Source organism: Cynoglossus semilaevis, chromosome 16 (assembly GCF_000523025.1).
Source record: "Cynoglossus semilaevis isolate Cse_v1.0 chromosome 16, Cse_v1.0, whole genome shotgun sequence".
Taxonomy (NCBI): Eukaryota; Metazoa; Chordata; class Actinopteri; order Pleuronectiformes; family Cynoglossidae; genus Cynoglossus; species Cynoglossus semilaevis.
In genome coordinates, this window is record NC_024322.1 from 2,791,283 (window position 1) to 2,818,454 (window position 27,172).

The 27,172-nt window shown below is 40.0% G+C and overlaps 2 protein-coding genes across 2 annotated transcripts; one reads left to right on the top strand and one right to left on the bottom strand.

Moving 5' to 3' along the window:
* Positions 1-72: 72 nt before the first annotated feature.
* On the bottom strand, positions 73-16,513 carry rif1 (replication timing regulatory factor 1). Its single transcript, XM_025064111.1, has 35 exons — positions 16,188-16,513; positions 14,521-14,655; positions 14,343-14,421; positions 13,999-14,095; positions 13,769-13,899; positions 13,586-13,680; positions 13,311-13,500; positions 13,135-13,227; positions 12,670-12,808; positions 12,428-12,579; positions 12,200-12,317; positions 10,947-11,123; positions 10,471-10,581; positions 10,215-10,277; positions 9,706-9,806; positions 9,523-9,609; positions 9,341-9,414; positions 9,039-9,219; positions 8,588-8,698; positions 8,355-8,504; positions 8,054-8,153; positions 7,690-7,979; positions 7,392-7,594; positions 7,061-7,154; positions 6,841-6,972; positions 6,402-6,544; positions 6,234-6,323; positions 6,095-6,149; positions 3,039-5,903; positions 2,831-2,959; positions 2,629-2,715; positions 2,130-2,245; positions 1,887-2,037; positions 1,667-1,790; positions 73-942 (listed from the first exon to the last, which is right to left on the bottom strand). Exons 2-35 carry the CDS (start codon positions 14,634-14,636, stop codon positions 671-673), a joined length of 7,116 nt encoding a protein of 2,371 aa, XP_024919879.1. The 5' UTR covers positions 14,637-14,655; positions 16,188-16,513; the 3' UTR covers positions 73-670.
* Positions 16,514-17,005: 492 nt separating this feature from the next.
* xk (X-linked Kx blood group (McLeod syndrome)) lies at positions 17,006-26,270 on the top strand. Its single transcript, XM_008328019.3, has 3 exons — positions 17,006-17,480; positions 22,153-22,415; positions 23,633-26,270. Exons 1-3 carry the CDS (start codon positions 17,236-17,238, stop codon positions 24,550-24,552), a joined length of 1,428 nt encoding a protein of 475 aa, XP_008326241.1. The 5' UTR covers positions 17,006-17,235; the 3' UTR covers positions 24,553-26,270.
* The last annotated feature ends 902 nt before the right edge of the window (positions 26,271-27,172 follow it).

Below are 27,172 nucleotides of genomic sequence, written 5' to 3' on the forward strand. Positions count from 1 at the left end.
CAAGCTTATACTAAATACACATTTAAAAAGAAAGGCCCCTCAGAGAGAGAAATTAAAGTTGTGACAATAACGTTTTAAAAATAGGAACTTTTAATTGAGATATTCACAAAAACACAGATGTGTGACATGTGCGTCACTTTCAGTATAGTACAAATTTCATAATCATTATCAGAAACTGACAACAAAACAAATGAAACTGCCCAAAACAAACAAAAAAAGATTTAATTTTAAACTTTCATTCTTGAAAAATAAGTCGCTGCTGCAGCTTCTTTATCCTGATTTCACTGATAAAAAAAAAATCCCAACAGAGACGGAAGAGCTGAACATCAACTGCACAATTAAAGTTCAAATGTGTGCAGACAAGTTGGAATCAAATGTCGCACAAAGAAATTTACAACACTGATGAGTTCAATTGTAAGCAGCCTAAAAACAGGAACAGGTGAATGGAAGTGACAAAAATATGTACAGAGATTAAGATCAGGTCTTTACTACATATACGTCTAGAACTATTTAAAAATGTCTAAACATTTCTAACAGCACTAATGTGTGATGGTGCTTCCCCCTATTAAAAATCATCAAAGATAAAAATGACTCTTAGTTAATGAATCTTTTTTGAGGTTGGATCATTTCATCCACAGTCACTTCAGGACATGTAAGTGCACACTCTCCCTCATAGTGGTCTAGTAGAAGCGTCATTTTTTTCACTTACCGTCTGACACAGTCGCGTTTGGAGCTCCAACACCACGCGATTCATCAGACCGCCCAGATGACTGTGCATCTGAACCAGTTGCTGCGGAGAGCAGCGCCCTAGTTCTTCAGCGGTCATCCTGCAGGTGAGGGCCTCCACCTCAGACAAGAGTCCATCGGGTGAAAGTTTATCTACTGTCAGGATGTCAGGAGTCTGAATGTCGGAGGTGGCTACCGCTGCCACGTTCTCCTCCTCTTCTTCTTCCTCCTCCTCCATCTTCTCTTCCTTTTCCTTCTGTTGTTCCTCAGAATTCATATCAGCACTCTGCTAACGCTGTAGCTGCAAATACAAATGTTTTCACTTTTTAATGGGTCAAAGTTCAACAATTAAAATTTTAAGAATGCAAACCTTTCCCAAGGACAATAATCCATGCACCTTTCAGAGATATTTTTAAATCTTTACCCTAAAACAGGTGTTGCTATTTCCAACATTGCTTTACACTGATGTCCCATAAATTTGACTGGTTATTGTTATTGTTCACCACACCTTTACTTAGTGGTTGTTCCCTTCAGGCCCATCTCACCGTATACTAATTACACAATTTTTTTTTTCCATTCTGAAACGTTCAGCACCAGTGATGCCTTAACTGTTCAAGGTCAAAGTCGTAGTAAAGCATTCAATGTCCAACCAGCAGACAGCCAGTATCTTTAGATTAAAGCATGGCTGTTTTTCTTTTATTAATAAATCAGTCTTTAAACATTTCTGTTATGGACCAAAGGCTTTAAAATAGGGGTGAGCCGACTGATAGACACCAATTTCCTCAATTGGAAAAAAAAATCAGTAGAAATCATAATTATACTAAAAATTGCAATCGGTGCACCTCTAACTTAAAATAATCTTAGGGAGGCTTACAGTGATATCAATCATCAAAAAAACCTTTCCTAGAAATAATCTGTCTAATCCCCATTCATTACTCACCCAGTGTCTCAGCTGAGTTTTTGTCTTCACCCTCATTCTGAGGAGCAGTGGCCTCATCCGGCTCGGAGGTCAGAAGCTCCGTTTCATGAAAACTTTTCAAGTCATCACCATTTCGACTTTTACGCTGGAAGAGGAAAAATGAGTGACGGTAGAATAGCAGAGGTAAAATCATTTTTTTTCCAGGTGAGATCCTGCTGCGGCTGCTTGTTACCTGACTTACCTGTTGTTCGTAGATTCTAAGTGCCTTCTTCACATTGGAGATCTTGGGGGAGCGTACAGGCAGAGTTTTGATTTCAGTAGGAGTGAGAGCGCTGAGGTCACCCACAGTTTTGATGTTTTTGGCTCTAACCAGCTGTCCAAACCCACGACACCTGTTACCAACAATTATGATGAAACACTTTTTCACTTGGACCTTATTTAAAATACACTATGTTTTTTTCTACCCAGTTAATGCTTCACTAACCACATGGTGGAGGAAATCTGAGGCAGCACAGCTTCTACAGGAGCAGAGCAGCCAACCAGAGCAGGATACACACAGTCTTTGGGGATCGGTCGTGGTTCCTGACTCATTTCAGAAATCTAGACAAAAAAAAAACCCCATCAAACTCCAGAGCAGTTGAAAGGAGTCACAACCATGGTGCACAGCCTCACTTTAAATCCTGCCGCTTTAACTTGTTCTTCTATTATCACCATTTTGCACAACTGTGTAAGGTATTTGAACATGCACACTTATCATATTTATTGATTACTGTACATCAAACACTCTTGTTCTATTTTTTTTATAAAACCTGGCATCTGTGTGGACAGCAAAGAAAGAATTCCATTGAACTGAGAAACTTGTTTTTTCTGTTGTATACGAGAAAGTCTTTGAACTCAGTCAGTGTCCAGTCTGGTTTAGACGGATTCCCCATTCTTTTTGACAGTTAATGATTGTGGATGTTGAATAATAGTATGTTGCATACCAAACATTTCTTGGAGCTCTTGGACCCTGAATTCATCAGGTTTCTGGGAGTCCTCATCAACAGGCCTTTAGTTGGAGTTGTGATAAACTGGAATGAAAAACAGACGATGAGCCTCTTATAGATGGCAGATGGGTTCACGTGTACAGAGACTGTTTCACAGGTCTGAATTGCAGCAGTAATAAAAAAAGAGTACTTTTCCTACCTTAGGTTGTGGGATGCTACACACTTTGGATCTTCTGGGCGAACATGTCCTGACAGCTGGGCTGCGACGGTCAATGTCATCTGCAGTTTCCTGCTGCTGGATGGGATCAGCAAAGGACACACGCCTGGACTATAATAAGAGTAAAATCAGGTTAAGACAAAACATTTAGGACTAAAATAAATACTGTACATAAATAAAGGTTTCTTACTTTGACCAAGGGTGAAACTGAAGGTGAATCCTCCTCAAACGGCCTCTTCTGGCCCTTCTTGAGGATACTGCTGGAGGGGGAAGCTGAAGGAGACCAGGTTCCCCTGGTCCTTCCACTGGAGGGGCTTTGTCCAACATCTGAGGCAATGAGTGCTGCAAGGTCTTTCTTCACTGGGGATTCATATCCATTTGTAGTTGCTGTAGCCGATAAAACCTCACTTAGATTACACGGCACGTTCAAATTTACATTTTTCTCATCAGTGGCGCTTTCGGTTTGTTCTTCAATTTCATTTTCCTCCATTTGGATTTTGCCATCTTGGTCATTTTCTTGAACACATGAGATCTTTTCCTCAGCAATGGTTTCTGAATGTTGGTTTGAGAGCAGGTGTTCATCTTCCTTTAGCTGCTCAGCTACGCCTGTCAGACACTCACTGTTGTTTCCATCAGAAGACATGGTTTCCAGTGGAACATGTGGATGTTCTTGATCTAAAACAGGTATTTCAACTGCATTTTCATCGACACTAGTTTCAGGATCTTTTTTAGTGTTGTTCTCTGGAGAACCTTTGACCTGAGGCTCTTCTGCCCCCTCATTGGTCACCTCCTTATCCTCGGCAGAAGGAGCTTCGCTTGGCAGATTTTCTTCAACCTGTTCATTTCTTGAACAAACAGCTTCCGGGTTTGTTGAGCCTTGAGTTACTTCTTCTTGTGAAGATGTTCTCTGAATGTTACTTAATGATTCCCTTTTAACCTTTTTGGACCCCTTCTTTCTTCTCTTTTTCCTTTTTATCATACTCTCTTCAGGAGTGGTGGGTAAGACAACATCATCCTCTACATCCATCTCAGAATCTCTGCTCTGGGATTCCATGTCTGCTTCGTCTTGATTAGATTCAAAATCCTGTAAATCTTGGCTTGTCTGGGATTCCAAATCTGTTAAATCTTCTTCTTTACTTTGTGTACCAATAATTTGAGAATTGTCAACTTCATCATTTGCTACATCATTATCATTTGCATCTATGTCACATTCAACAGTGGGAGAATCTTGAAGAGAAGCTTTGAGTTTCCTCTTCTGTTTCTTGGGTGTTAGGGTGTTTTCTCTCGCCTCAGAGGACTTGCTGTCTTCTGATGATTGAGGAGATCCTCGTCTTGAAAGCCTGCCTGTATCTGGGGAAGAGCCTGCAGATTGTACGCTTCTTCTAGTTCTCCCTCCTACAGTGACCTCTGCTTGCTTGAGAAGTGAAGATCGTCTCGGCCTTTTTAATGAGTCGGTACTGTCGACAGGGTCTGCTTCCTCTGCTAAAGCCTTTCTCTTTTGGATTTTTTCCTTTTTAGGCTTACCACAGGACAGTCGCACAAGTGGAGAGTCCTCCTGACTGAGGTCAACGTCAGTCTCCATCCTTGGGTCAATGCCCTTCTCCTCTAACTGATTTGGAGACTCTGTTAGTTCTTGTTGCTCATTAATTGGACATGAAGGAGAAAACTGAGAATCACCTTTATCTGGTTGAGTCTTTTCTGCCAGCTGACCCTGCGACTGGCCTACAACTTGTGGTGATGTGAGATTTTCTTCTGCCTCATCAGTTGTAATGGAAGAAGTGATCACATCTGATTCAGTGTTCTGCTGTTGGGCTTCCTTCTCTGCCTGTTCAGTAAGTTCTGTGGAAATGTCTTTAGACTGAGAGCCCTTCACTGGTTCATCATCATCCTTATTCTTTACAGTTTGCTTGGAAATCTCAGTTTGTGTGGCAGCTTGGCTCAACTTTTCTTTAAACACATTTGTTGTCGTTCCTTTTTTATTATGGTCTAATGATGCCTTTTTTCGTCGACCTCGTCCACCCAGTGACTGGCTTTCAACATCAGAAGGCACGTCAGACTGGCTGGAGTCATGTCCTTTGTTGCTTTTTTGTTTGGGTTCAGGACTATTTAGAAAATCTCCAGAGTTGCTGAACAGTCTTGTTTTTTTATGCGTCCTACCCTGGGATGAAGGTGGGCTTAATGTACCCTTTTCCTTTTGAGCCCTTGTTCGTAATTTCTCTCTGGTACTCTCCTGGAGGCTTCTTCTGGTCACTCTGCCTTGTAGTGAGTCTGAATTTAAAATGTCCTTTTTGGGGTCTCCTTTAGAACGTCTCTTTTTCTTTAGTGAGAATCTACCCTCTACCTCTTCTGGGTCCTCACCAGGCATCAGCGGTCTGACTCTACTGCGACCAGATCGCCTGGGTTCACCTTGAGAAGTGTCTGACACAGATGCCTGAGAATCAACTATTTCTTCCTCTTGACTTGATAGCTGTGAAGTCATTGTTTGACTCTCCTCTTCTGTGTCAGCCTGTGTGTCTGGTATGACATCATCTTCTTCTGTTGTGTCACTAGAGAGTCTCTCAATCAGTCTTACAGGTGGTGCTCCAATATTCCCAGAATCCCTTGGTCTCCTAGGGGACTCAAGGATATTGTTCAAAGAGGCCTCAGAATTCTGAGGATCTGGACCTACAGACATGTTGGCTGATGGAGATAAGGGAGAGTTCTTGTTGTCATTTTCCTGGGAGTCCTTAATGGAATGACCAGTGAATACACCTGATGTACTGCTTGGGCTGGCAGATTTTCCCTCATCATATTTCTCTAAAGTTATAAAAGACTGACGGCGACTGTTGGGTTTTTGTGGAGTCCCAGAGACCAAATCTGACAAAAGTGAGGTGTTAGGACTTGAGTCCTCTTTAGACTGAACCTCCGTGTCTGCTGATATATCATCATTTTTGGTCTCTTCTTCCATGGAAACATCTGCTGACTCTGAGAGCATTTTGTCATCTGCTTCTCTTGGGCTGGCAAAGTCTTGAGTCTCCTTTGCCAAAAGAGCATCTTCCTTAGTTTCTATTGCCTCCTGGTGGAATGTAAAAGAAAAACAAAAGTAAATTCATATCAGATGATTAGTTTAAAAAATGTCAAATATTCTTGGTCTTTGGATAATCTTTACAAAGAAGCACTTTTTACGCATCATTGAAAATGAAAACAGCTTCAGAATTGACCATCCATGTTTGCTAAAAAGATTAAAAATGTCAGTATGAGGTTTACCTTTTCAGAATCTCGTTTGGCTTTAGGCTCAGTTTGTTTTGTTGGTAGTTTGTCCCTAGTAGGAAAAATGATAAATGAATGGTATTTTTAATTAATATGTTGGCACTCATCCTCAAAATAGCAGATGCTGAGAACTTACAAAGAGTCTTCTTGGTTCTGAGTGTACTGAGTGAAGACAGTGGAATCCAGAGAAGCATCAAGATTGTTGTACATGGCAGGAATGTCAACCCTGTACCAAGGAAATCATGAGCTCAAAAGAACTGACTCAGATCATAAGGTTGAAATAAGACACAATACCAAATCAGACCTTTTGGTCCTTTTCACTTCCTTCTGATGCTCCGTCAGAACTCTGTCCTTGACCTCAGGGGGGATAAAGACAAAGTCTATGGAAGCCTCTTCTTCCAAAACCTCTCGACGTGGAGGTTTTGGGGATCCAAAATCCAGTTTTGTCTGAAGTTCAGAAATAAAGGATTTATATAACAAATATTTTCATATGCACAATATAAATTAGCCAACTGGTACATTTAAACATGAACAACACAGTTAAAAAATGTTTTCTATAGTATCTGACTTACTAAAATATTATCATTCAACCATTGCTAAAGTTTTAAAGCACTAGATGGAAATCCAGAAACATGTACATTTATGTGTTCATGAGACATTTATGTATTATATCATCCATATTTAATCATCCAAATCCAACTATTTAGTGAAGTTACTGTGTCTAATTTATGTTGTAAACTTACAGAAATGTTCCTGGATGTCTTTGTGGAACTCTTGTCTATCGGCTCATCGGCCTTAGCCAGCAGTGAGTCCTTTTTTCCGACAGATGAAACAGTTATCCCGCTGAGTTTGGTCTCCATCTGAGAACTTTCACTCTGAGATGATGCACAATCAGCAGAACATTACATTAGAAGTGAGAGTTGTTTTACGATTTAAATTATACGTAAGATTTGAGGAACTCACTGAATATGTTCTACTCAGATCTTCAGAAACTCTGACAACTTCAAACCCAGGAAGGATGATTGGGGTTTTCTGCTTTACTTGACTCAGAACTGGCCTGTAGAAAATAAAATGTATAAAAAACAAAACAGGCTCAGACAATTAACTGACAGATAAATGCAGCAAAGCTTCTATACTATTCTATTTTTATCCTGATGTTAACACAAACAGAATGTCATGTGAAGAGTAACAGTCTTCCCTTTGGAAATACCTTTGAAGACCACATAACTATCAGTTATCTGAGTTTAAAAAACCAAATGTATCCATCCATATAAACAATCAGAGGGCTTGTTACCTGATTTCTTCGGAATAAGTGAGGCAAGTAGATTTAGCAAAGGTTGCGTTCCAGAACTGGGTGATAGCAGTTCGTAGCAGCTTGTTCTTGTGTGGAAACAACACACAAAGCAAAGGAGAAAGTAGAGAGAGTAGCTCATTGTCAAAGGCCAAAGTGGAGCGACTCTGTAGGCAGCCCAGGAGGTCAGAGACAAGCTTCTCCAGCTACAGGGGATGGAGGGTAGAGAGCAGTAGAGAAGAGGGTATATGTCAATGCCAAAATTTAAATGAGAAATTATTTGACCACTTTAATTCTTTACCTTTGTTATAATCTGTGACGTGAACACCCGTGGCTCAGTTCCTGCACATTTGTAGAAAAGTGTCAGTGGTTGAATGAGGGAGGTGAGAGCCTCTTGGACAGCATTGGCCAGGAAAAGATTAGCAAAAAGTGAGGACATGATGCTGATGAGAGCGACTGCAGTGGCTTCAGAAAAGGATTCTGGTTTCTCCAGGTAAGCTTCAAGACACTCAACCAGTAGTGACTGGAATGTCGACAGGTTACCCAGGGCCTTTTCCCTTTTCTTCATCCAGTTAGATGGAGTACGAGGAGCTGCAGGAAACAGGCGCAAAAGTGAATCTTGTATCTAGAACATTTCTAAAACTTATTGGTTTGATTTGTCTTACACTTTAGTTTCTGTTTAAACTGAGGAGAGTAAGGCGAAAAGTCTGCACACTCCATCATAACATGGAGAATACTTGAAACTCCACTCAGGTTTGAAGGAACCTGAAAGATATTACAAGATAAATGTAAACATTTGTATTCATTTCACGGTCCACTTCACAGGTGTCAGTATATAATGAAACTTGCTCAACATTTTTACATTGTATTGCTGGAAAGAAAACAATAGCTAAATCTAAAGTCATATTATCAAATTGTATCTGTCTTTTGTGGAACACAACCACAACAAATTCTTCCTCTACTCACTGATAAAATCTCCTTGTTGATAATGCCTGTCATCTTTCCACAAAGCTCCTCACAGCAGACATTTTCCTCGGCAGTGACCACTAGGGCTGAACAACGTGCAAAACCTTTGTAGAGCTTAGACCAAGTTGACAGCATGGACTTCTGGGAGGTCTGGGAGTAAAATAAATACTTACGTTAAATAATGCTGCTTCTTCAAGCTAAAAAATATGTTAACAAACAAGTTGTCTACAGACCTGTTGCAGTGCTGCATCAGCACATAGTAGGTGTCTAACTGGGAAAAGCAGGGCAGAGTGCATGGCACTGAAGTTGTGCTCCAGAGCATCACCTTGGTTCACTTCATTTGACTGAAAGAAGTTGGCAGAAATAATTTAGAAAAAAAAGAACATCTTTTTATTATTTGAAATGTTTTAAAGCTCCCAAAACTTTGAATCCCAAAAAATAACTACAGATCTACAAACTGTAAGGATATTGTAAAACCTCACACTGAACCTATGGCCTTTTGAATTTAATACATTTCGTCTTAAATAACTAAAAGTCCCAAGACAAAAGACTGGGAATGTTGAGAATAGGTTTCACATAGTTCCTCAGTTCCTGAACAGTTACATTGGAATTTGAAAACAACATGCTTTAAGTAAATAATGCATGTATAATATTTCACTCTCTCAGCTAGATTTGTCAACCTACCTGTGTGATGGTGTCAGTCAGCTGGCTGACAACCATGGTCCACATTCTCCACAGATGTTCTTTAGTCTGCAAAGACTTAGCACTAACATTGATGGCTCCCAGCACTGCCTCAGCAAACGCCAGAGGACAGGTGTGGCCTGACAGGCCGTAGCCCACCAACATCTGAAGGCTCTGAAAAAACCTGAGAATAAAAAACAAAATTTTAAAAAAGTGCAAAAAACAATATACCTTTATACATACACGTTTATCTTTCCAGTATCCACTATGTGGACTTCATACTTCAGTTACATATCAAGATCTACCTCTCATCCTCAATGTATGCAGACAGCATACTGCTTTTGAACAGGAGAAGAATAAGAAACAGAGCTGGAGTTCCCTAGAGAACAGGATAAAAAGAAAAAGTTAATAAACACCTGTGACAGTATGTTCAAATGCAGTGACTTTTACATGTTTACCAGAGAAATAAAGACAATATTTAACTCACATTTAGCACATCCATCCTCCCTACTTGGTAGGAGGCAGAGCCAAGAACCCTCTCTGAAATATTTGTCACTGTGATCTCTAACAGAACCTGATGTCATAGACCAGAGAACACAGATACATGAGGTCTTTAGACATTATGTTCTAACACAGTTTACAAAACAACACAGGTTTATTCCCATCTTACCAGAACTTTATCCACTGACAGAGCTTCAGAGGTGACGATGCTCTGCAAAGCCTGCAGCATCAGAGTCAGAACTTCGCAGCCCTGACGATCCTTTTTACTGCCTACCGACCAGGGAGAAGAAAGTGTGTTTAAACTCAGCAGCAGTGCCGAAAAGAAAATGTTGTCCAGATTAAGAAATATTCTGACTGACCAAAGAGAAGGGTCATCATTGGGGAGAAACCCCTCAGTGAATGTTTCTCAACAGCAATTCAGAGCACAAGGCTCTGAACACTCAGACTTAAACTGATTAGAATAGTGAGGGTGGGTCAAGAGAGAAGCAAGGTGGAGGTCTTTCTGACCCTGCTCCGACATAACTGAACCAAGACCCAATCACAGTGTTCTATGTGATGCTGCGAGGTGAGATCTACAGCTTTAAGATTCCACCCTGCTGAGCAGCAGTCACAAAATAGGCAAGCAGGGTTTTTTTTGTGTTCGGATCACATTACAATCAATGGGTTTTATAGACTTACCAGAATCTATGGTCAAGTTGACAAAGTAAACGAGCTTTTTCCATATGACAGCCAACAGAGGATCTGTGGGATGGTAGAACAGAGGGAACCTTTTTAACCAATCACCAGAAATTAGAATAACTATACAGAGATAGCTTGGTAGCGATTGGCATATTGTTACAATACAGCTTTATATGCATTCCCTTTTAAATAGTTGTGTACTAATATTTTATAAACCAAATGATGGGAGGAAAACAAAACAAATAGAAGGATTAACCTGGAGCGTCTTTTCCAATGCTGATGAATCCATCTTTGATGTTCGAGATGAGAGCAGTAGCGTGTTTAGTAAAAGAGGAGGCTCCAGTCAGGAGCGGGTGGTTTAACGGCTCTAAAAGAAGGAAAAAAGGGAAGAAAAGTTGGCAATTAATCCAACCAACACACATTGTGCCTTACGCTCAAACAACTTTTCTTCCACTATTTAGGCAGCCAAACATCAGTCAGTAGTAAGAGGACATTATATAGTTTCCTGTGGAGTTTGGCTTGAAAACACATGCAGTTTATAGTCCAGGTCAAGGGTCTTTAACCTTTTCCTAAACTGATGGTAAGATAATAAAAATTATGAAATTTATGTTTTGTGCTCACAAACCCCTGTGGCATTTGGTGAGTTTAGAACATAACACAATAATGGTAAAAAATATCTAACCTTGACCTGAGAAAACTGGGACAAACACATAGACCACATGTGACTCTCACCGAGACTGAGTGTGAGCCGTCTTTTTGCTGCAGCAGCAACAGCCTCTGGGCCAAGGAAGTAGTGTAACAACATCTCCAGTCCCAGCAGCTGGGTAGAGGGAAAGGTCGAAGGAACGTTGACACTGGAGTTTAGAGCCATCCGAGGTGTAGTGGATGCACTGGGGATGTTAGAAGTGCCTGCAATCGAGAGTTTTACAGACTTGTCTCAGCCACACAAACCTTGTTAATACAAGCCAATATATTTACTGTATATATCAGGTATAGAACATTATCAGTCAACACTGATGCCTGACATGGTACTGAAGTGGTTGATGGCAAGGAATGACAAATGAACAGTTTGCATAGTTAAAAATGTGTGTTCTCAACACACATTTTCTCTCAACATCTTTTTAATATGTATTTTTTTTATATATTTCTTAGGGTCTAACCTACTCCCAAACACATTATTTAATTTCATGAGGATTTGTAAATAATGTTAGTCATGTAAATATATGATAATTGAGAACCTTACAGCCCTATGATTGACTAGTAGTGAAGTTATTGCATCATAAAAGTGAAGCTTCAAGAATAGAAAACTACTGGGCATTTGTGTGACAGAGAGTGGAAATATACTGTGTGATTGTGTGACAAATGTAGCGTGACAATTTTTCCTGTTGTTAAGATATAGGGTAGAACAACCTGGCATTTGAAGAACAAAACAGTCCTTTATAAATTATGATAGTGTGTATGTCTGAGTGAAGGTCACAGTAACCAGTGAGTTTAAGGACAGAGGACCTAGCAACAGCAGCAGAAGTGGAGTCAAATCCCAAGAAGACGGATAAGGACACCCAATCAGAAGAAGACACCATTTTGTGTGCAAAACTCTGTCTGTTACATTTAAAAAACCTGGGTCAGGAAAAGATAGTTGGTCAGACCCCATGAACTGACATGCTATGCTGTTTGTCAGGGACGTGTAGCTCTGACCCAGAGCTCTGTAACTGCCTATTTTGCTGATTTTTTTTTAATTTAAGCCTAAATATTTTCTCCTATTTGCTCCATTAAAAGAACACAAGGGATCTGACTCACACATGGAGAGATTTCAGAAGAATGAGCAGAACCCAACAGTCATAAATGGAGATTTCAGAAGAAGGGCAGTCAAAAGGAAGTAGTAGATACACCACCTTTAAAAATACCTATACTTCAAAGCCAAACAGTGATTTGGTCATTTCGACAACTCTACAACCAAGTGGAGAAACTTAGATGTGCGAACATACCAGTTTTGGGTGTACTACAGGGTGTCACAGCACCATTCTGTGTCACCGCTCTGGAGGGAGTCCCTGGGACTGATGAGGAGTCACATCCTATAGTACACTGGAGCAAAGGCAAAGAAACCTGTGCAGAGAACAAGTAAATAAGAATCACATTAGGTCAGGCGTCCTCTCAGTGTTTTTAGCAAACTATTATCATTATGATATTGTTATGCATTGGAGTTAAAATCTAACCAGATCGAAGTTGGACGACAGGTTTGGTCCCAGTTGGACTACCAGGTACCACCAGACCTCCACTTTGGTGAGGAGCAGGGCTTCTGTCCTGACGTTGATGGACAGGAGCGGCTGCATCAACAGCTTCATACGTTTAGTGCTACAGAGGATGTCTTCAGGAAAAAAGTGAATAAATCAAAACATAATCCTTGTTAAAACATAGATAACAGAGAGATAAGTGAATGCATCCTTGACATGCTTACCAGGATTGAGGGCAAAATTATCTATAAGGCTCTTCCAGGCAATGAAGGCGATTTTCTTGATGGCTGGTGATGAGCTACGGAAACCGAGCTCCTCAAGATGGAGCAGGGAGTTAATAAAGGGGCCTCCTCTGTGCAGCATCTGCATGTGGAAAAATAAAAGTATATTTAATCCACAACTGACAACTTCTGGCAAACTACTACATGGAAGTAGGTGATTAAATATGTCCAATCTGTGATGTAAATATGGATGTATTTTGACAGGCATGACATCTTTAGAATGGTGAAAAGCCATTTCTTCTGTGGCTACATTTTTTTAATCAACCATCTGCTTTATTCATGTGTTTTACTGCGTTTGGAATATGATAATCTGCACACACTCCTATTCTTGGACACTTTAGGAAATTGATCAATTAATGACTGAAAATGAACAAATTAGTCAGGGTAGAATAACCCTGTCAACTTTACCTTCCCCAGCAGTTTGACAAATAAAGGCCAGAGCTTCAGGACATTGGTTTCATTCTTGGACATGAAGAGTTTCTGCAGCTCTGGGATCAGTTTCTTTAAAGACAAATGGCAATAGGTTATCTTACGTGGCTCAAATTTTCCAGGATCATGTTCCTGTTGTAAATTCTGATGCTTACCGTGGACATCATTGGTTCAATGACAGCAGCCACCTGCGTCTGTCTCTCCAGTAGCAGTGGTAGGCCCATCTCCATGGCTGCTGCAGCCCGTAGACGTACCTTGGAGGCGGAGTGGACGACCAGAGGAACCACCAGCTTTGCCCACTGTACTGCTCCTTCACCCATCTGTGTCGGCGCCTGCTCCAACATCCTTTAAAAAAAAAAAAAATCAGTCAATTCACATGTGTGCATGTGTGTATTTAATGTCAGTTTATATATAAATCATTAATTTTCACCTGATGACAACATTCAAGGCTTCATGCTCCATGACTATAGACTGGATGTTCTCTCTGATCAACACAGTTGTTAGTGTTCCCAGTATGGACGAGACCTGTGAGAGGAAGGCAGCGCAGATTAGGTTTCCCACCAGTAGGAAAAAAAACATCACAGCTGCCACTACACTTGGAGCTTATTATTACTTTTTTGGCCACTACAGTTGAAGGAAAGCTCTGTTTGGAGATGACCCACAGTGCTCTGATGCATGTGTTCTTATCGGGGGACTTTACCACCAAGGAGCAAAGTGCTGTAAGGATTTCTGTGGCAAAGGTTTCTGGAAAAATAGAGAGGTGCAACATAGTGAGCCATCATGGTATCACATTCAAGTAGGACAATAAATAGAATATAACATGTACAATGTAAATCAAAGTACCTGGTATTTCAGAGACCACGTGTGAATGGTAAACACAAAATCCCAAAGCTTGGAGTGCAGCTTGGACCAGTTCTGCATTTGGACTTGCTATGTGAATCTGAACCAAAAGGAGTAAATAGATGTTGAATGTTAATCAGAAACTGAAATACTTCATTAGTCTGCAGGTAAATGCTTCCACTGCCAAATCCAAAATGTGTTAAAAAGAAAAAAAAAGTGTGTTTATCTTCAAACACACTTTTTTTTTCTTTTTCTTTTTTTTACTAACAACGGCTTTACAACATTCACAGGCAAAACAGCTTTAGAACTGAAACGCCTTTTTTTAAATTTAAACTGTTGATACCTACCAGGATTGTTTTACCCAATCTAGAAAAGTGCTTTTCAACTGCAGGGAGAAACTGTCGTCCTTCCTCTCCACTCAGACGGCTGAGAAAGGAATAAAATAGTTACCAAGTTTTTTTCTGTCTTTCTTTGTAGTTGCTTTTTCTGCTTTAAACTTTGGAGAAGTCACTGAGTGACACTTACTTAGCGATAGTGAGGTAGGCGTCTGTCTGCTCGGACTGTCCTGCAGAGTTATCTTCCAGAGATTCCAACAGAGGGAGGAGGCTGGGGCTGCCCTGTGGCCCCACCGTTGCCATCATTACTAGTCACCCCTGGAGGCTTACAAAGACAACACAAGATAAAAAGTGAAAGTGAGTAAGATCAACAGTATTTAACCTGTAACTCCTCACACATCAGCCTGAACAAAAGATTGACTCTGTAACCAGTAGAGGACAAGAGGTCAAGCATTTTGAAACCTTCTGTCTCGTGAACATTTAAAACAAAAATATGCATTGGAATTTCAATTAAGTGCTGAAAGAAAATGATTAAATAATTTTGTTTAAATTAAGGAAAACGTATATGCAATATACTATTAGCAACTTGCTGTTGAAGGTAAGGCTGACTATTTTTTATGTTGTGATCTCAGCTCTGTGGGTATTTTTCTGTAACAAATTACGTAAAACAACCACAGACAACATAATGCTGGCACTAACACTTTGCAAATACATAGTGTTTGCAAACCAAATATCACTTGACATTGTTTGTACAGTGGTAGCTGTAAGTAAAATAGTTTCATACTTTAGAATCTTTCTTTCCTCCAATGTATTAAGAGTTGTAAAACATTAAACAAGACAATAATCACTATGCAAGTGTGGATATATTAATCTTTCTTCTGTTGCCTGATTAGGCCTTTTTAAAGCATAAAGACAGAGTTTGTTTTCCCCTGTTACCAGAAAATTCCTTAAATAAGAATTGTAACCAACATTAGACATCATCATGGGATGTGCCTTTGTGCATCTTTCACTTAGTTACCTATGGCTTTCTTCAAGAGTGTATAGTCTCAATTCTTAGTTTAAGGTATTTGTAATACATAATGGTGCCGATTTAGCATACTGCAACCTTAATTACAGGACAAGTTGAAAAGTAAAACAAGTGACGAGATGGAAAATACTACACAAACACACTAACATTCCTTGTAAGCTGTTCACAACTGTGGTACAGCTGCCAAAACACTACATATGAAAATTTACCATACAGTTGCTAAATTGAGAATACGACATCTTGAGACTGAAACTGACCTATCATTATTTGCTATAGATGCGTGATATCGCTATACACAGTCTACTGAATTAACTCAGGAAACGAGTGACACAGCAACATATCCTCGAGAAGCACTGTTGTCTCGAGCTATTCAATTCCAAGTAGCCAATAGGCAGTATCGTTACATTTTAAACTTAAAATGTTAATTGTAAAAGGTGTTTTCAGCCGAATATATATCAAGTAATACGACTGTTTTACCAAATATGGTAGGCAAACCTTTGTGTTTGTGCAACGGTAGAACAGGCCATTCTCTACTAGTGGAACCACAATAGACAATGGGTAGACGTATAAAACAGTGACCCAATATAGGATGGAGGTAAACATATTGAGCTCCTCTTAAGGAAGCATTTTCTAAAGAAAACCCAACAACATGAAACGTTAAAACGCACTGGAGTTAAAGCTATCTGTAGTTAGCGTTTTAACGTTAGCATCGCTAGAAGGTAAAGTTTGACGCAGGCGCACGCAGTGAAGCACGATTAAAGATATAACCGTTAACAAAAACAATGCATTTTACACAAAATCACAACAAATCACGCGACATTGTTTTATACCTGTGTTCTTTTCTCAGGGCCAAGTTTGAGCTGACTGCATGAACAACGCTCCAAAAAAGGACGACAACGGCGGCAGCAGGAAGAAGTACAGCAGAAGCAGCAGCAACAACAACAAGAGTGACACCACTGCGGCTCCCTCGGTAGCAGCCCCCCAGGCTCTCCACTTCTGTCTCTGATATTTTTACTGTCTTTAATCTGCCGTTTTACATGTATTTTTCCTCTGTTGCGTCTTCTCGCGTGACCGCCCAGTACTGTTTTCTCCCCGCGAAACTGCTGGCGCCAAAGCACCACCACGACGTACAAAATTACCTCTGACCTTGCATACGTCACACCCGGACCTGCGCATTTAGCCATATAAGGAAAGCTAATATAATATAATATAATATAATATAATATAATATAATATTTCATGGTTCGATTAAGGATTGGAAGATAGGTCTGAATATGTGAGGATACACTGTTATTTTTTCATGTATTTCAGGGTCCAAGGATGACTTTACATGACTTACTAATTTTCTGAATATAACTTGGCAACTGTTGTTTTGTCAGTTTTTTTGCAAGTAAAATAATTGTATTTTTCAATCAAATATTTAATGTCAACATTTAAACTTTCAAAAAAGGTGCGTTTTGTAAAATTGCTCATTGCTCAATATGAAAGCTACAATGTACTGTATACTTTATAAGGAGTATGTAAAACTAAATAAGTATAAACCAGTTTCGTTTATTATTTTCCCAGAAAAAAAAAGAAAAAATAAACTCCTCCTAAAATTTAAACAAACATATCAGCCCGGTTCAGTGCGCAAAGCAGAGCGCATAGCCTGTTCCGCCTCTAGTGGTCTCTGTGAAGAGCTACATCAGTATGTAAACTAATCAGCCTCTCTGCTGCTACAGCAGCAGTGGCAGTGGCGGGTCTCTGACACTACAACGTCCACTCCTGCAGGGTGACAGCAGACCGGGAGTGACTGCTCAGCGGGTCCGTGATGGATGAACGGGCCTTAAGCAAAGCAGCGCCCCGCTTAGCTTCCCCCAGATGGCGGTGTGAGTGAGGATGCGACTCCCCATTTCCATCTTTGTGTCGGTGTCTCTGTTCACGGCCGAGACAACGGCAGCGCTCTACCTGAGCTCAACATACCGATCTGCCGGCGACCGAATCTGGCAGGCACTCACGCTGCTCTTCACGCTTGTACCATCAGTTCTGGTCCAGCTCACCCTCACCTTCATCCATCGGGACCTGGGCAGAGACAGACCCCTGGTCCTGCTCCTGCACATCCTGCAGCTCGGACCCATTGTCAGGTCAGTGGCGTCTTGTTCACTTGCATCTGGGGTTTTTTTCTCTCGCAAACCAAAAAAACCTTTTGATGCTTTTTCTTCTGATGATTCTGCATTCCTTCACTGTAACAGACCGCTGTATGGTAGCCTTTTACACACATATGGCGGCTACATGGATCTATACTGTATTTATGCATGTGAACATAATAAGCAGCTTATGTGGCAGCTTTGATGGATGCACTGCGCACATGTTTGTTGTTGTCATTTTTCGGCGGCCTTAACCACAGACGACAGCGACGATCTAAGAGATTTTAGGAGTCAATTGAAAAAAAACACACACACACACATTCTTAAATTAAACGATTAGAGCTGTGGTGCTATGTTTTTGACGTGTGAGAATTAAAGAATGTAATATTTTTTCTTCCAAAGGACACTGTTATATGTCTGTGAAGATAAGGAGTCATCGAGATAAATTAAAGGAACTGGACTGTGGCATCCATCCACAGACAGGTCTTCTTGCATAGAACAGTACTTTCCAGTAGAAATTATTTTTGTGTTTACAGTAACAGCAAGAGTTACATTCACATACTTTTTTATGTTTTTGTGTTTAGTACGTTATTGTTTGCATAATCTACATGCAGTTGTAGGTCTATGAAAAGTAATCTTTAAAAAAAAAACAACAACATGATGACACATACAGGGTATAGCCTCGTTATCTGACATAAAACAGCAGGAACCTTAAAATTATGCTGAAATATGTTCAACGTCAGCTTTTTGTAAAATCAATGTAAAATCAAACATACACATTTTTGTATGAAAAATTTGGGGAACGGGAATGGTACTCTCAGGTCCAGTTGCCTTTAAGAAAAAAAAAAGATAATTCTTTTGAGTTTATATGAAATAGACCCAAAGATTTGGCCTAATTTCCCTCATAGATTTGAGGAAATAAATGATTGTCTCCTATGAATGCTGTTGCATTACAGCTGTTTTTTTTTTCATAGTCTTTCTGTTGAGGCAGTGCCTTAAAATCTTTTGCAATTCAGATTAGATGGAGAGTCGTCAGAAAGACAAGAGATAACCATGTAAGAAGGCCAGAACACTCAGTTGTTATTGTGCTTGTGATGTCATCAGGCCGATACTGGGGATTAAAACAGAACACAAGACAGATCAAACACTGTCAGTTCAATTAGTATTGATTGCATTTAACCTGATCAAAACTACTGGGTCCAGTGGTGAAAAGCAGTAAAGGATGTAGTAAACACATAGACTGTGCTCTACATGCAAAGTTGTTGATTTTCATTTGCATCCAGTAAACTGATTGTGATGGAAAACCTGAAATACGAGCGCTATTTAATTAAAACATTGAGACTGCACGAGAAACGTGCTATTCAAGATGTGTGCTCAAATTGTTTGCTATTGTAATAAACCAGACGAGTCGCAGCAGTAATTGTCTTTCTGCTTGAATTTCATACAGACTTATGTCTGAAACAGGTGGAGCTGCTTCCTTTAAGTCTTATCTTTACTCCAAGAACAATAGTGATGATGGTATGTTTGATCACGGGGTGACATGACAAGTCAATTTTATTTAACGTAACGTAGCCAAAACTCACGTTATGTCTCAGGGGACAGTTTTGATGTGAATTAAAAGTAGGATTAAAAGGACTGCTCTCCTCAAAAAAAAAAAAAAAAGTAATGTGTATATGCAAATAATACACATCCGTGTATATTCTGCTTCCACTTCTTCTCTTTTCACAGTAGACCTGGCTGTCGGCCTGATTTATTCACCATGATCTTCCAGATGGAGCACATCAGTCCACTTCCATACATACAGTAGACACATTCACACAGTCACTGTGGCTGCTGCACACTGATGGAGGAGCCATTCTAAAATTGCATTAATAGCATAAGACCATAAAGGTCCAATCACAGGTCCATTACGGCTCTGCCTTGATCCGATCATACCTGGGGTCATAAATATAGTATTTTAGTCATTATGATTGGGTTTCAACATCTCAGTGACCTATAAAGTCATTATGATTGGGTTTCAACATCTCAATGACTTCACCTATAAATAACCTTTAACTCAATGTAGAATTAGAAGCCCTAGAGCAAATATCTAAATTCACAGAAACTATCATTATCTGTCTGAAATATACAATAAGGACAGGCCAGAATATGGGGGTGAGCTGTGTTGGATTAGTGGCACTGAATCACAGATCTAATGAAAAGGTTTTAAGTCAGGGTTTTAATGAGATCGGGGGAGATTAGCACAGTCCACACATCAACGACTGTATTCAGATACTTTGATAAAGGGTTATTTCTCTCAATGGTTTCGTCTTCATAGATGTGGGCCAGTTTGAAACAGTGTGTTCATTTCCATTTACGAAAGATTACAATTTTTCAACAAGCTTTGGCTTTTAAAAACTTTTAAAACAAAAGCTTTTAAAAACAACAGAAAATTCAAGTTAGAGTAGTTTACTGTAATAGCATTAAATAACAGTCACAGCTTTTAGCTACAAATTAACCTGGTTCTGTAGGATCTTAACCTGATCCTCTGCTGCTGCAGCCACACTCCAAATCTCTTATTTTATTAAGCATGTGCAGATTTGAAAATGTTTTAATGGATATAAAAGTTTCATTTTCATTTTTGCCTGGGAATCCGGAAATACAGACATTCTGTTCTGGTCAAAGTTTTACTACAGCGAAACAATAGTGAACAGTAAAAATACTCAATGAAGTTCAACATCACACCCAACCTACATAACATAGTTGTGATACCAAAGCAGGGAGATCATGAGAACGCCTTCAACAGTGAAGCATAAGTAAAACCATATGTTTGAGAAGATTAAAACTCTGGAACACAGACAAAATCTGGTGGAACAAACTGTACATCTAGAGAGAATACTGGAATAAATATTACATAGATCCAGGGTTTAGCACATCAGTGTAGCAGTGGTACTGTTGGTTGGAAACTCTATGTTAATCAAGAGTTTGAAGAGTTGTTTTTGAATAGAGGGCAGGAAGTGTTTGGTGTCCTGCTGTAGACAAGACAGAAGCGGACATTCCCCTCTCTGTTTGTGCTGTGAAAGATAAGGAGCAGCCAGCAGTACCATGAGCTAAACTTAGTACTGCACTTCACCAAAGGAAGATGTATACGCATGCAGCGTAATCACATGAGAACACACTCACAGGGGACTGATGTAGGCAGGTCCAGAGCCGTGAGGCTGGATCCTGGGATTCAACCTCGCTAAAAAACAACAACTGACTTTGACCAATAAGAGGCCGGGACAAAAAGTATTCTTTTTAAAGCATTTTCCAGGTGGTTTTATACAAAGCAAGCAATTGTTAACACAGCATTTCAACACTGAAAATACTGGTTTTATTTGGGAGAAAACCGTCTTTGAAAACAAAAAAAAAAGATTATTTAACAAAAGTTTGAATTCACACAAAGGAACTGCAGTTTTTTTTAGAAGTAATACAGTACGTCATTTGCATTCGCCCCCTGGTTATAGTTCTTCCTCATTTTCAAACACAGCTGTCTGTTTCCATGTTGTAAGAAAACCTGACTACTAAGACCCAACTTTGAGGCCCACTCCTTAACATTTTAACTGAGAAATATTATTGTTTTTTCTTTGTGTTTTCCTCCACACTGCCAGAGACTCAGTGTTAGATGCACTGAAGCAACTCTGCAGCATTTTACACCCACCTTCATAGTCTCCCTGGACCTCTCACATCACACAACACATCTTAGTTGTTATTTGTCTATCCATCCATCCATCCAACTGTAATAACAATAATCGCTGATTTGTGTTTAACAATAAACCCAATGTCACAGAAAGTGATCATTCTGACATTTATTCAGGTTTTCATGCACAGCAGAATAATAAAACAAGTAAGACCTGTAATGTTTGTAAAAGCTGTGTGAAAACTCCTGTGACGGGGGAAAGCCGAGTTTTCAAAAACATCTTAGCTGTAATGTGAAGCTGCGCAGTCTAAATTATACCAATAAGCCTTATTTCTGTGGGCCTTTATTAGTGCACCATGATCCTGACTCAGCCACTGCTCATCATGTGCTGACAGAACACAGTGTTTTTGACAGTGAAGCCATAATATCAGTCAGATGCAGAACCACATAATTGTTTTGAAGCAAACGTGGTCCTATTGGAGTAAACGTTCACCGTTCAGAAGAACGAGAACAAACTGACTGGCTTAGTCCTGGTTACCGTGGTGATCTACACTGGTATCCAGGTCCTTAAATTGCACTTTCAATCCATCTTTGGTCTCATGATAAAAATTCTTGACGTGCAGTTAAATAGAGGTCAGTCTTCAGGTCTGTCATGATTGGGCGGGGTAATCACTGAATTAGAACCTTACACCTGTGTACAATATGAGTGGATTTCAGTGGTGGTGATGGTAAGATTAACGTGAAACGCTTCAGGTGTTGCTGCACAGATATATATAGGGTCAGCACAGAAATGCTGTGGAAATCTTTGTGTGTGGGTTTGTGTGCAGGGTAAGATCATCATCTGTTGTGACAAAGCAAACGGCCGTCCTAGTGAATTGAGTGAAACGTCTCAGACTAACTGACAGAGTGATTGACAGTTAAGTGGATAGCGCAATGGCATCATCAGCTCTTTACTCACTGCTGCCTCTCCTCCTCGCCATTGTCATTATCTCCCTTCCTTCACCACCGTAGGTGTCTGGAGGCGTTCTGTATCTACGGCAGCGTGGGTCGAGTGGAGGAGCCTTATGTCAGCATCACCAGGAAGAAGCAGATGCCACGGGGGGGTCAGTCTGAGGAGGTGGAGCTACAGGTGGGGCAGGCGGAAGGGAAACTCTTCACCCACCGAGCAGCCTTCGCCCGTACCTCTGTCATCCAGGCCTTTCTGGGATCAGCCCCACAGCTGACCCTGCAGCTCTACATCTGCGCCCTGCAGCAGGGGGTGTCCATTGGCAGAGGTGAGCCTTTTAAATCCCTGTTAAGATATATGATGAACATTTTGCCAGATCTAGCCAGGCTTTCATTCCACTAATTTCACATCTTTTCTCTATTTTACTTTAAAATGATTTTCCAGATATCAGATAATCATATGTATACTTAAATAAAAAAATGGTAGCTAAATTACTTAAAGGTAGCCTAAGGAAATTTAAAAAGTAAAAAAAAGTCTGTAATAACTATACCCAAAAAGAGCAAACAGAGAGCGTGTCTGGTCAGTTATGTATATATCACATACATATATTTTATGTTAAATTCTAAATATTCTATAAATATTACTCACATTAATTACTTAAATACATTTAGATTTGATAATTAATTTGTAGGGTAAAAAATCTGTAATGAAATGCAATGAAGCAGTACAGTGCTCTTCGCAAACTCTTGCTCTTCATTAAGAAAGAAAAATATCATTTGTGTGTATGAAAATGTTTTCATTTTCAAACACTTCTAAAATCCACAAATCATAATGCTAATGCTTCATTTCTCTGTAAAGAAAAAAGGCAATAAAATGCAGCTGTACCCACAGTGAGTCATGATATAAATGTGGTGTGTGTGTGTGTCTGTGTGTGTCTGTCAGAAACCATTACAATATGAATATTTTTGTCCATGTCGTGCAGCTTCACTGACACAGATCAGTGATCAGCCTGTGCTGTTGTGTGCGTGCAGCAGGTTCAGTGTCGTTCAGCTTCCAGACAGACATGGTTAAAGTCTCCTGGTTGAGTTGCAACGTGTGTTTTCTAAATGAGAACAAAGGGAAGAATAAATACAGTACATTTAATGTGATTGTTCTCTGCTGCTGCTGCAGGTCTGACACTGCCATTTCACACAGTAATTCAACTGCTGGGACCTGATGAATTGTAGTGTCTCACACACACACACTTTTCTGCACAGAAATAACTTGAACAAAGTAGAACTGTATGTTCTGTTCCCTTTTTTTTCTAACATAATCCTAAATTTTTGTGCGTTAAATTATTCTAAATTTAATCCAGATTACATTTTGTTTGTGTGTAACTCAAATGAGAGATAATAATAATAATACATTTTCAATCTGAAGCCTTGTTTAAACTCAGACATTCAAACAAGAACATATTTGTTTAAAGTTAGGGAATGGTCAAGTTGACTTAAAGAACTGATAGTTTCATTTGAATGACTTTGTCCTCACATTGTATCCTTTGGTCAGGAACACTGATGGTCATCTCCCTTCTCTCCATTGTGTACGGAGCTCTGCGCTGCAACATCCTGGCCATCAAGTTGAAATATGATGACTATGAAGTGGACATCCGGCCCATGGCGTATGTGTGCATTTTTCTTTGGAGGAGCTTTGAGATCGCCCCGCGTGTAGTAGTCCTGGTTCTGTTCAGCTCTGTGCTTCAGCTCTGGGTCCTGCCCGTGGTTCTGCTGAACTTCCTGGTTTTCTTCTTCTACCCCTGGATCCTCTTTTGGCACAGTCACTCCCCCTTCCCTGAGAACATAGAGAAAACCCTGAGCTCTGTCGGGACCACCATTGTGCTCTGCATGCTCACCTTCTTGTACGCCGGCATCAACATGTTCTGCTGGTCAGCGGTGCAGGTGAAACTCAACGACCCCGACCTCATCAACAAGTCCCAGAACTGGTATCGCATGGCTGTGTACTACATGCTGCGTTTCGTGGAGAATGCCTCGCTGCTTCTGCTCTGGTTCATCTACAAAACCAACATCTATGACTTCATCTATGCTCCTATGCTGGTACTGCAGCTGCTGCTGGCCTACGCCATCGCCATCTTCTTCATGCTGGTCTTCTACCAGTTCTGTCATCCCTGCAGGAAGCTCTTCTCCTCCAGCATGAGCCAGGGTCTCTGGAACTGCTCCTCCCTCCTGTGTCTGACGTGCAGCTCTTCTCCTTCACCCACCAGGTCCAAAAGAAAGACGACTCCAGAACCACCACAGCCTTCCAGGCGTGCAGATGCGGCTGCGGCTGACGACACGGGCAGCGACCACATGGAGGACGGTCCCAACGACACCACGTACGACGTCCTCAGTGACACCATTTATGACATTCCAAACGAAACTGTCAGTACTAACAACGGCGATGTTAGCACCAGTTTAACCTGCAATGTTTAGATCATCATAACGTGCCATGCAGAGGAACATTCAGCGGTATCATCCTTCACTTAAAAGTGCCACATGAGTTTACACACATTCACGTTTTATTAGAGTTTGTTATTTCTATGTGTTATTTGAATAACTGGACATTTTTCATATAGAATTAGGCAGGCTATTTTAAAAACATAGATGTCTGAGGTGATAGTATCCCAGCACTGAAGGTTTGGCTGTGTGTTCTACCACAAAGTGTCAATAGAGGTCTCCAATAAATGCTGACGGACATGTCAGAATTGGCCAGTGACAGAGCATACAACTTATTCAATTTAATCCGCAATATCAATAAAACGGTGACTTGTTGTGACCCACATTTGGTCCCCGGATAGTGGACCACATATCAAACCACAGCCAAACTTTCAAGTTCTTCCTCTCCCGGCCTCATGACCCAGTAATGAGCCACATACGCTTTTCTCACATGACCCAGATTCAGCAGTCTGTAATTACTGACCTGCATTTACTTTCCAAATGGACTTGAACTTCAAACTCCAAAGGTGGGCTGGACAAGTTCGCCTTGGTGTGGGCTGTGTCAGTGAAGGAGGTTGTGTGGCTCATCACTGGGTCAAAACAACTTTGAATCTTAGAATCATTAGAAGTGGACACTAGAAAAACACAGGTTAAGTCCACATCTAACTGTGAGGATTACTTATACACAGCAGTGTACAATAGTCTCAGTGCTTTGTTAAGTTATAAATTGTCAACAATATACAAGTCGAGAAATGCATTTTTAGGTGATCAAAGACTTCAATAATTAATGTATTTTTTATTGACACGCAATCAGCGTACAGGGCCGACTGTGTATATGTCCAGCAGGGGGTGCCCACAGCTAAGTCAGCACTGACTGTGTGACAATGCCTTCTTAAAAGTCATCTTTAAAAGTGTGTGAATTACTTGATGATGACGCTCCCCTGTGTCATCAGCACATATCTTCAACCTTTAATAAAAAAATTAAATTAAGACAAATGTTCACTTTTATGCTGCAATGCTGTTCACAAGGAACCATGCATTTGAGTTGACTGTATCTTTAGCATGGAAGTGTGCATGTACAGAACTTCTGATCAGGTATGTGTATGTTTTGTGTGTGCGGTGGGGGATTATAATACGGACATTTTTGTGAATTTTCTGCTAAATTTACAATGAAGCATCAAGCTTTTTAAACTCCTGGATGAGAGCTATATCTTGACTTATGCTGCTCTTGTGTCCATCCATTTTTTGATCACCAAATGTGCGATTGTGAACCCAGCACATTCTCCAGCACAATGTTTTTTGCACGTGTTTAACAAAAGAAAATTAAAAGCGATGTATTTCATGTTGCTTAAGCCACAACAGCTGCTTATGTGTTTGTTATTCACGCTTTGGGTGTGTTTTGTCTTTATGAGGTGTCTCTAAACTCTGTATGTTTAAAAAATGTAATAGAAATTATTTCTTTTTTTAAATGTATTTTTATTTTTATGAAAAAGGAATGCTACTGTTCTTTGCACAGCTTTTTGGAAAGATCACCTGCACAGGAAGGAATCACGTGAAAGCTTCACAGATTTTTACAAATAACACAAACTACTGTTACCGCCAAAAAGATCACGAGACATTTTCTCATACATGCTGATTACATGCCTTTAAATAGACAATTTGAAGTTTTAAAAATTGTTATATATCTAATAAAAGTTATATATTTATATGTGAAATGTGTGTATTTATTTATGGCATTATGATTGCATATTGACATAGTTAATATTGATGAAACCACCAATGCTGAGAAGTTGCAGTACAGATAAAAACTGCTGACAACATAGGTTTTTTGAATGTAGAATTAGTAATACGTCATATCAGCAGTTTTAACTAGTCAACCAGAAAATAGGTCCTTGAAACTAACTCTGTCTTTTCAGTGACAAGTAGCGAAACAATGCATTCAGCGATGCTTGTCACCTATCATTAAAAGATGTGCCTGCAGGGAGCGCATCATCGTAAACTGCTGCTTTAAATTCGTGCAATGTAATCGTGCAGCACAACTCAATTTTATTGATTTCTGTATGAAAGAAATTGCTGCACTAAAAAGACACATTTTCTATAATGTCCTTATAAAACGATAATAATGAAATGGAATAAAGCAGAGGAATGGCATGACATCGTGACAGCCAAAAAGTGTAAAATATAAAGACAACACAACAGATCAACTATGATTTGAGGAAAAACATGCATCACCTATGCTTCTTCTCTCAGCACTGACATTATCTGCTATTACATAAAGTGCTATTCTGCAGTATGTATGAAGGAGGGAAATCCATAATACATAATGTAGCAGCAGCAGACAGCAGGGAGTTTCCCCACAGTTAGAGTCCTGCCTCTGCAGTGCCAAAGACTGCTGTTATTTTTAGACCCAACTCACCTTATATATATGTTCACTGTACTCCAACAAAAACTGTTGCCGTCTTGAGCAGACTGACACAAACCCAATACTATTCCTGATAAAGACAATTAGTGGACCTTCATTCAGCCAAGGTAAACCTCATGTATAATTTAACTAGCCACATTTAGACACCAGGTCCTCTAAGGACACCTGGTGCTGGTAGCTTAAATTTAAAAAGCA

Excerpts from the sequence above, each read along its gene's own strand:
- rif1 (XM_025064111.1), bottom strand. The coding sequence starts at position 14,636 with ATGATGGCAACGGTGGGGCCACAGGGCAGCCCCAGCCTCCTCCCTCTG. Across the intron at positions 13,681-13,768 it reads CAACTGTAGTGGCCAAAAAA|GTCTCGTCCATACTGGGAAC; the intron begins GTAATAATAAGC and ends TTCCTCTCACAG. Across the intron at positions 10,582-10,946 it reads ACGGCTCACACTCAGTCTCG|AGCCGTTAAACCACCCGCTC; the intron begins GTGAGAGTCACA and ends TCCTTCTTTTAG.
- xk (XM_008328019.3), top strand. The coding sequence starts at position 17,236 with ATGCGACTCCCCATTTCCATCTTTGTGTCGGTGTCTCTGTTCACGGCC. Across the intron at positions 17,481-22,152 it reads CAGCTCGGACCCATTGTCAG|GTGTCTGGAGGCGTTCTGTA; the intron begins GTCAGTGGCGTC and ends TCACCACCGTAG. Across the intron at positions 22,416-23,632 it reads GGGGGTGTCCATTGGCAGAG|GAACACTGATGGTCATCTCC; the intron begins GTGAGCCTTTTA and ends TCCTTTGGTCAG.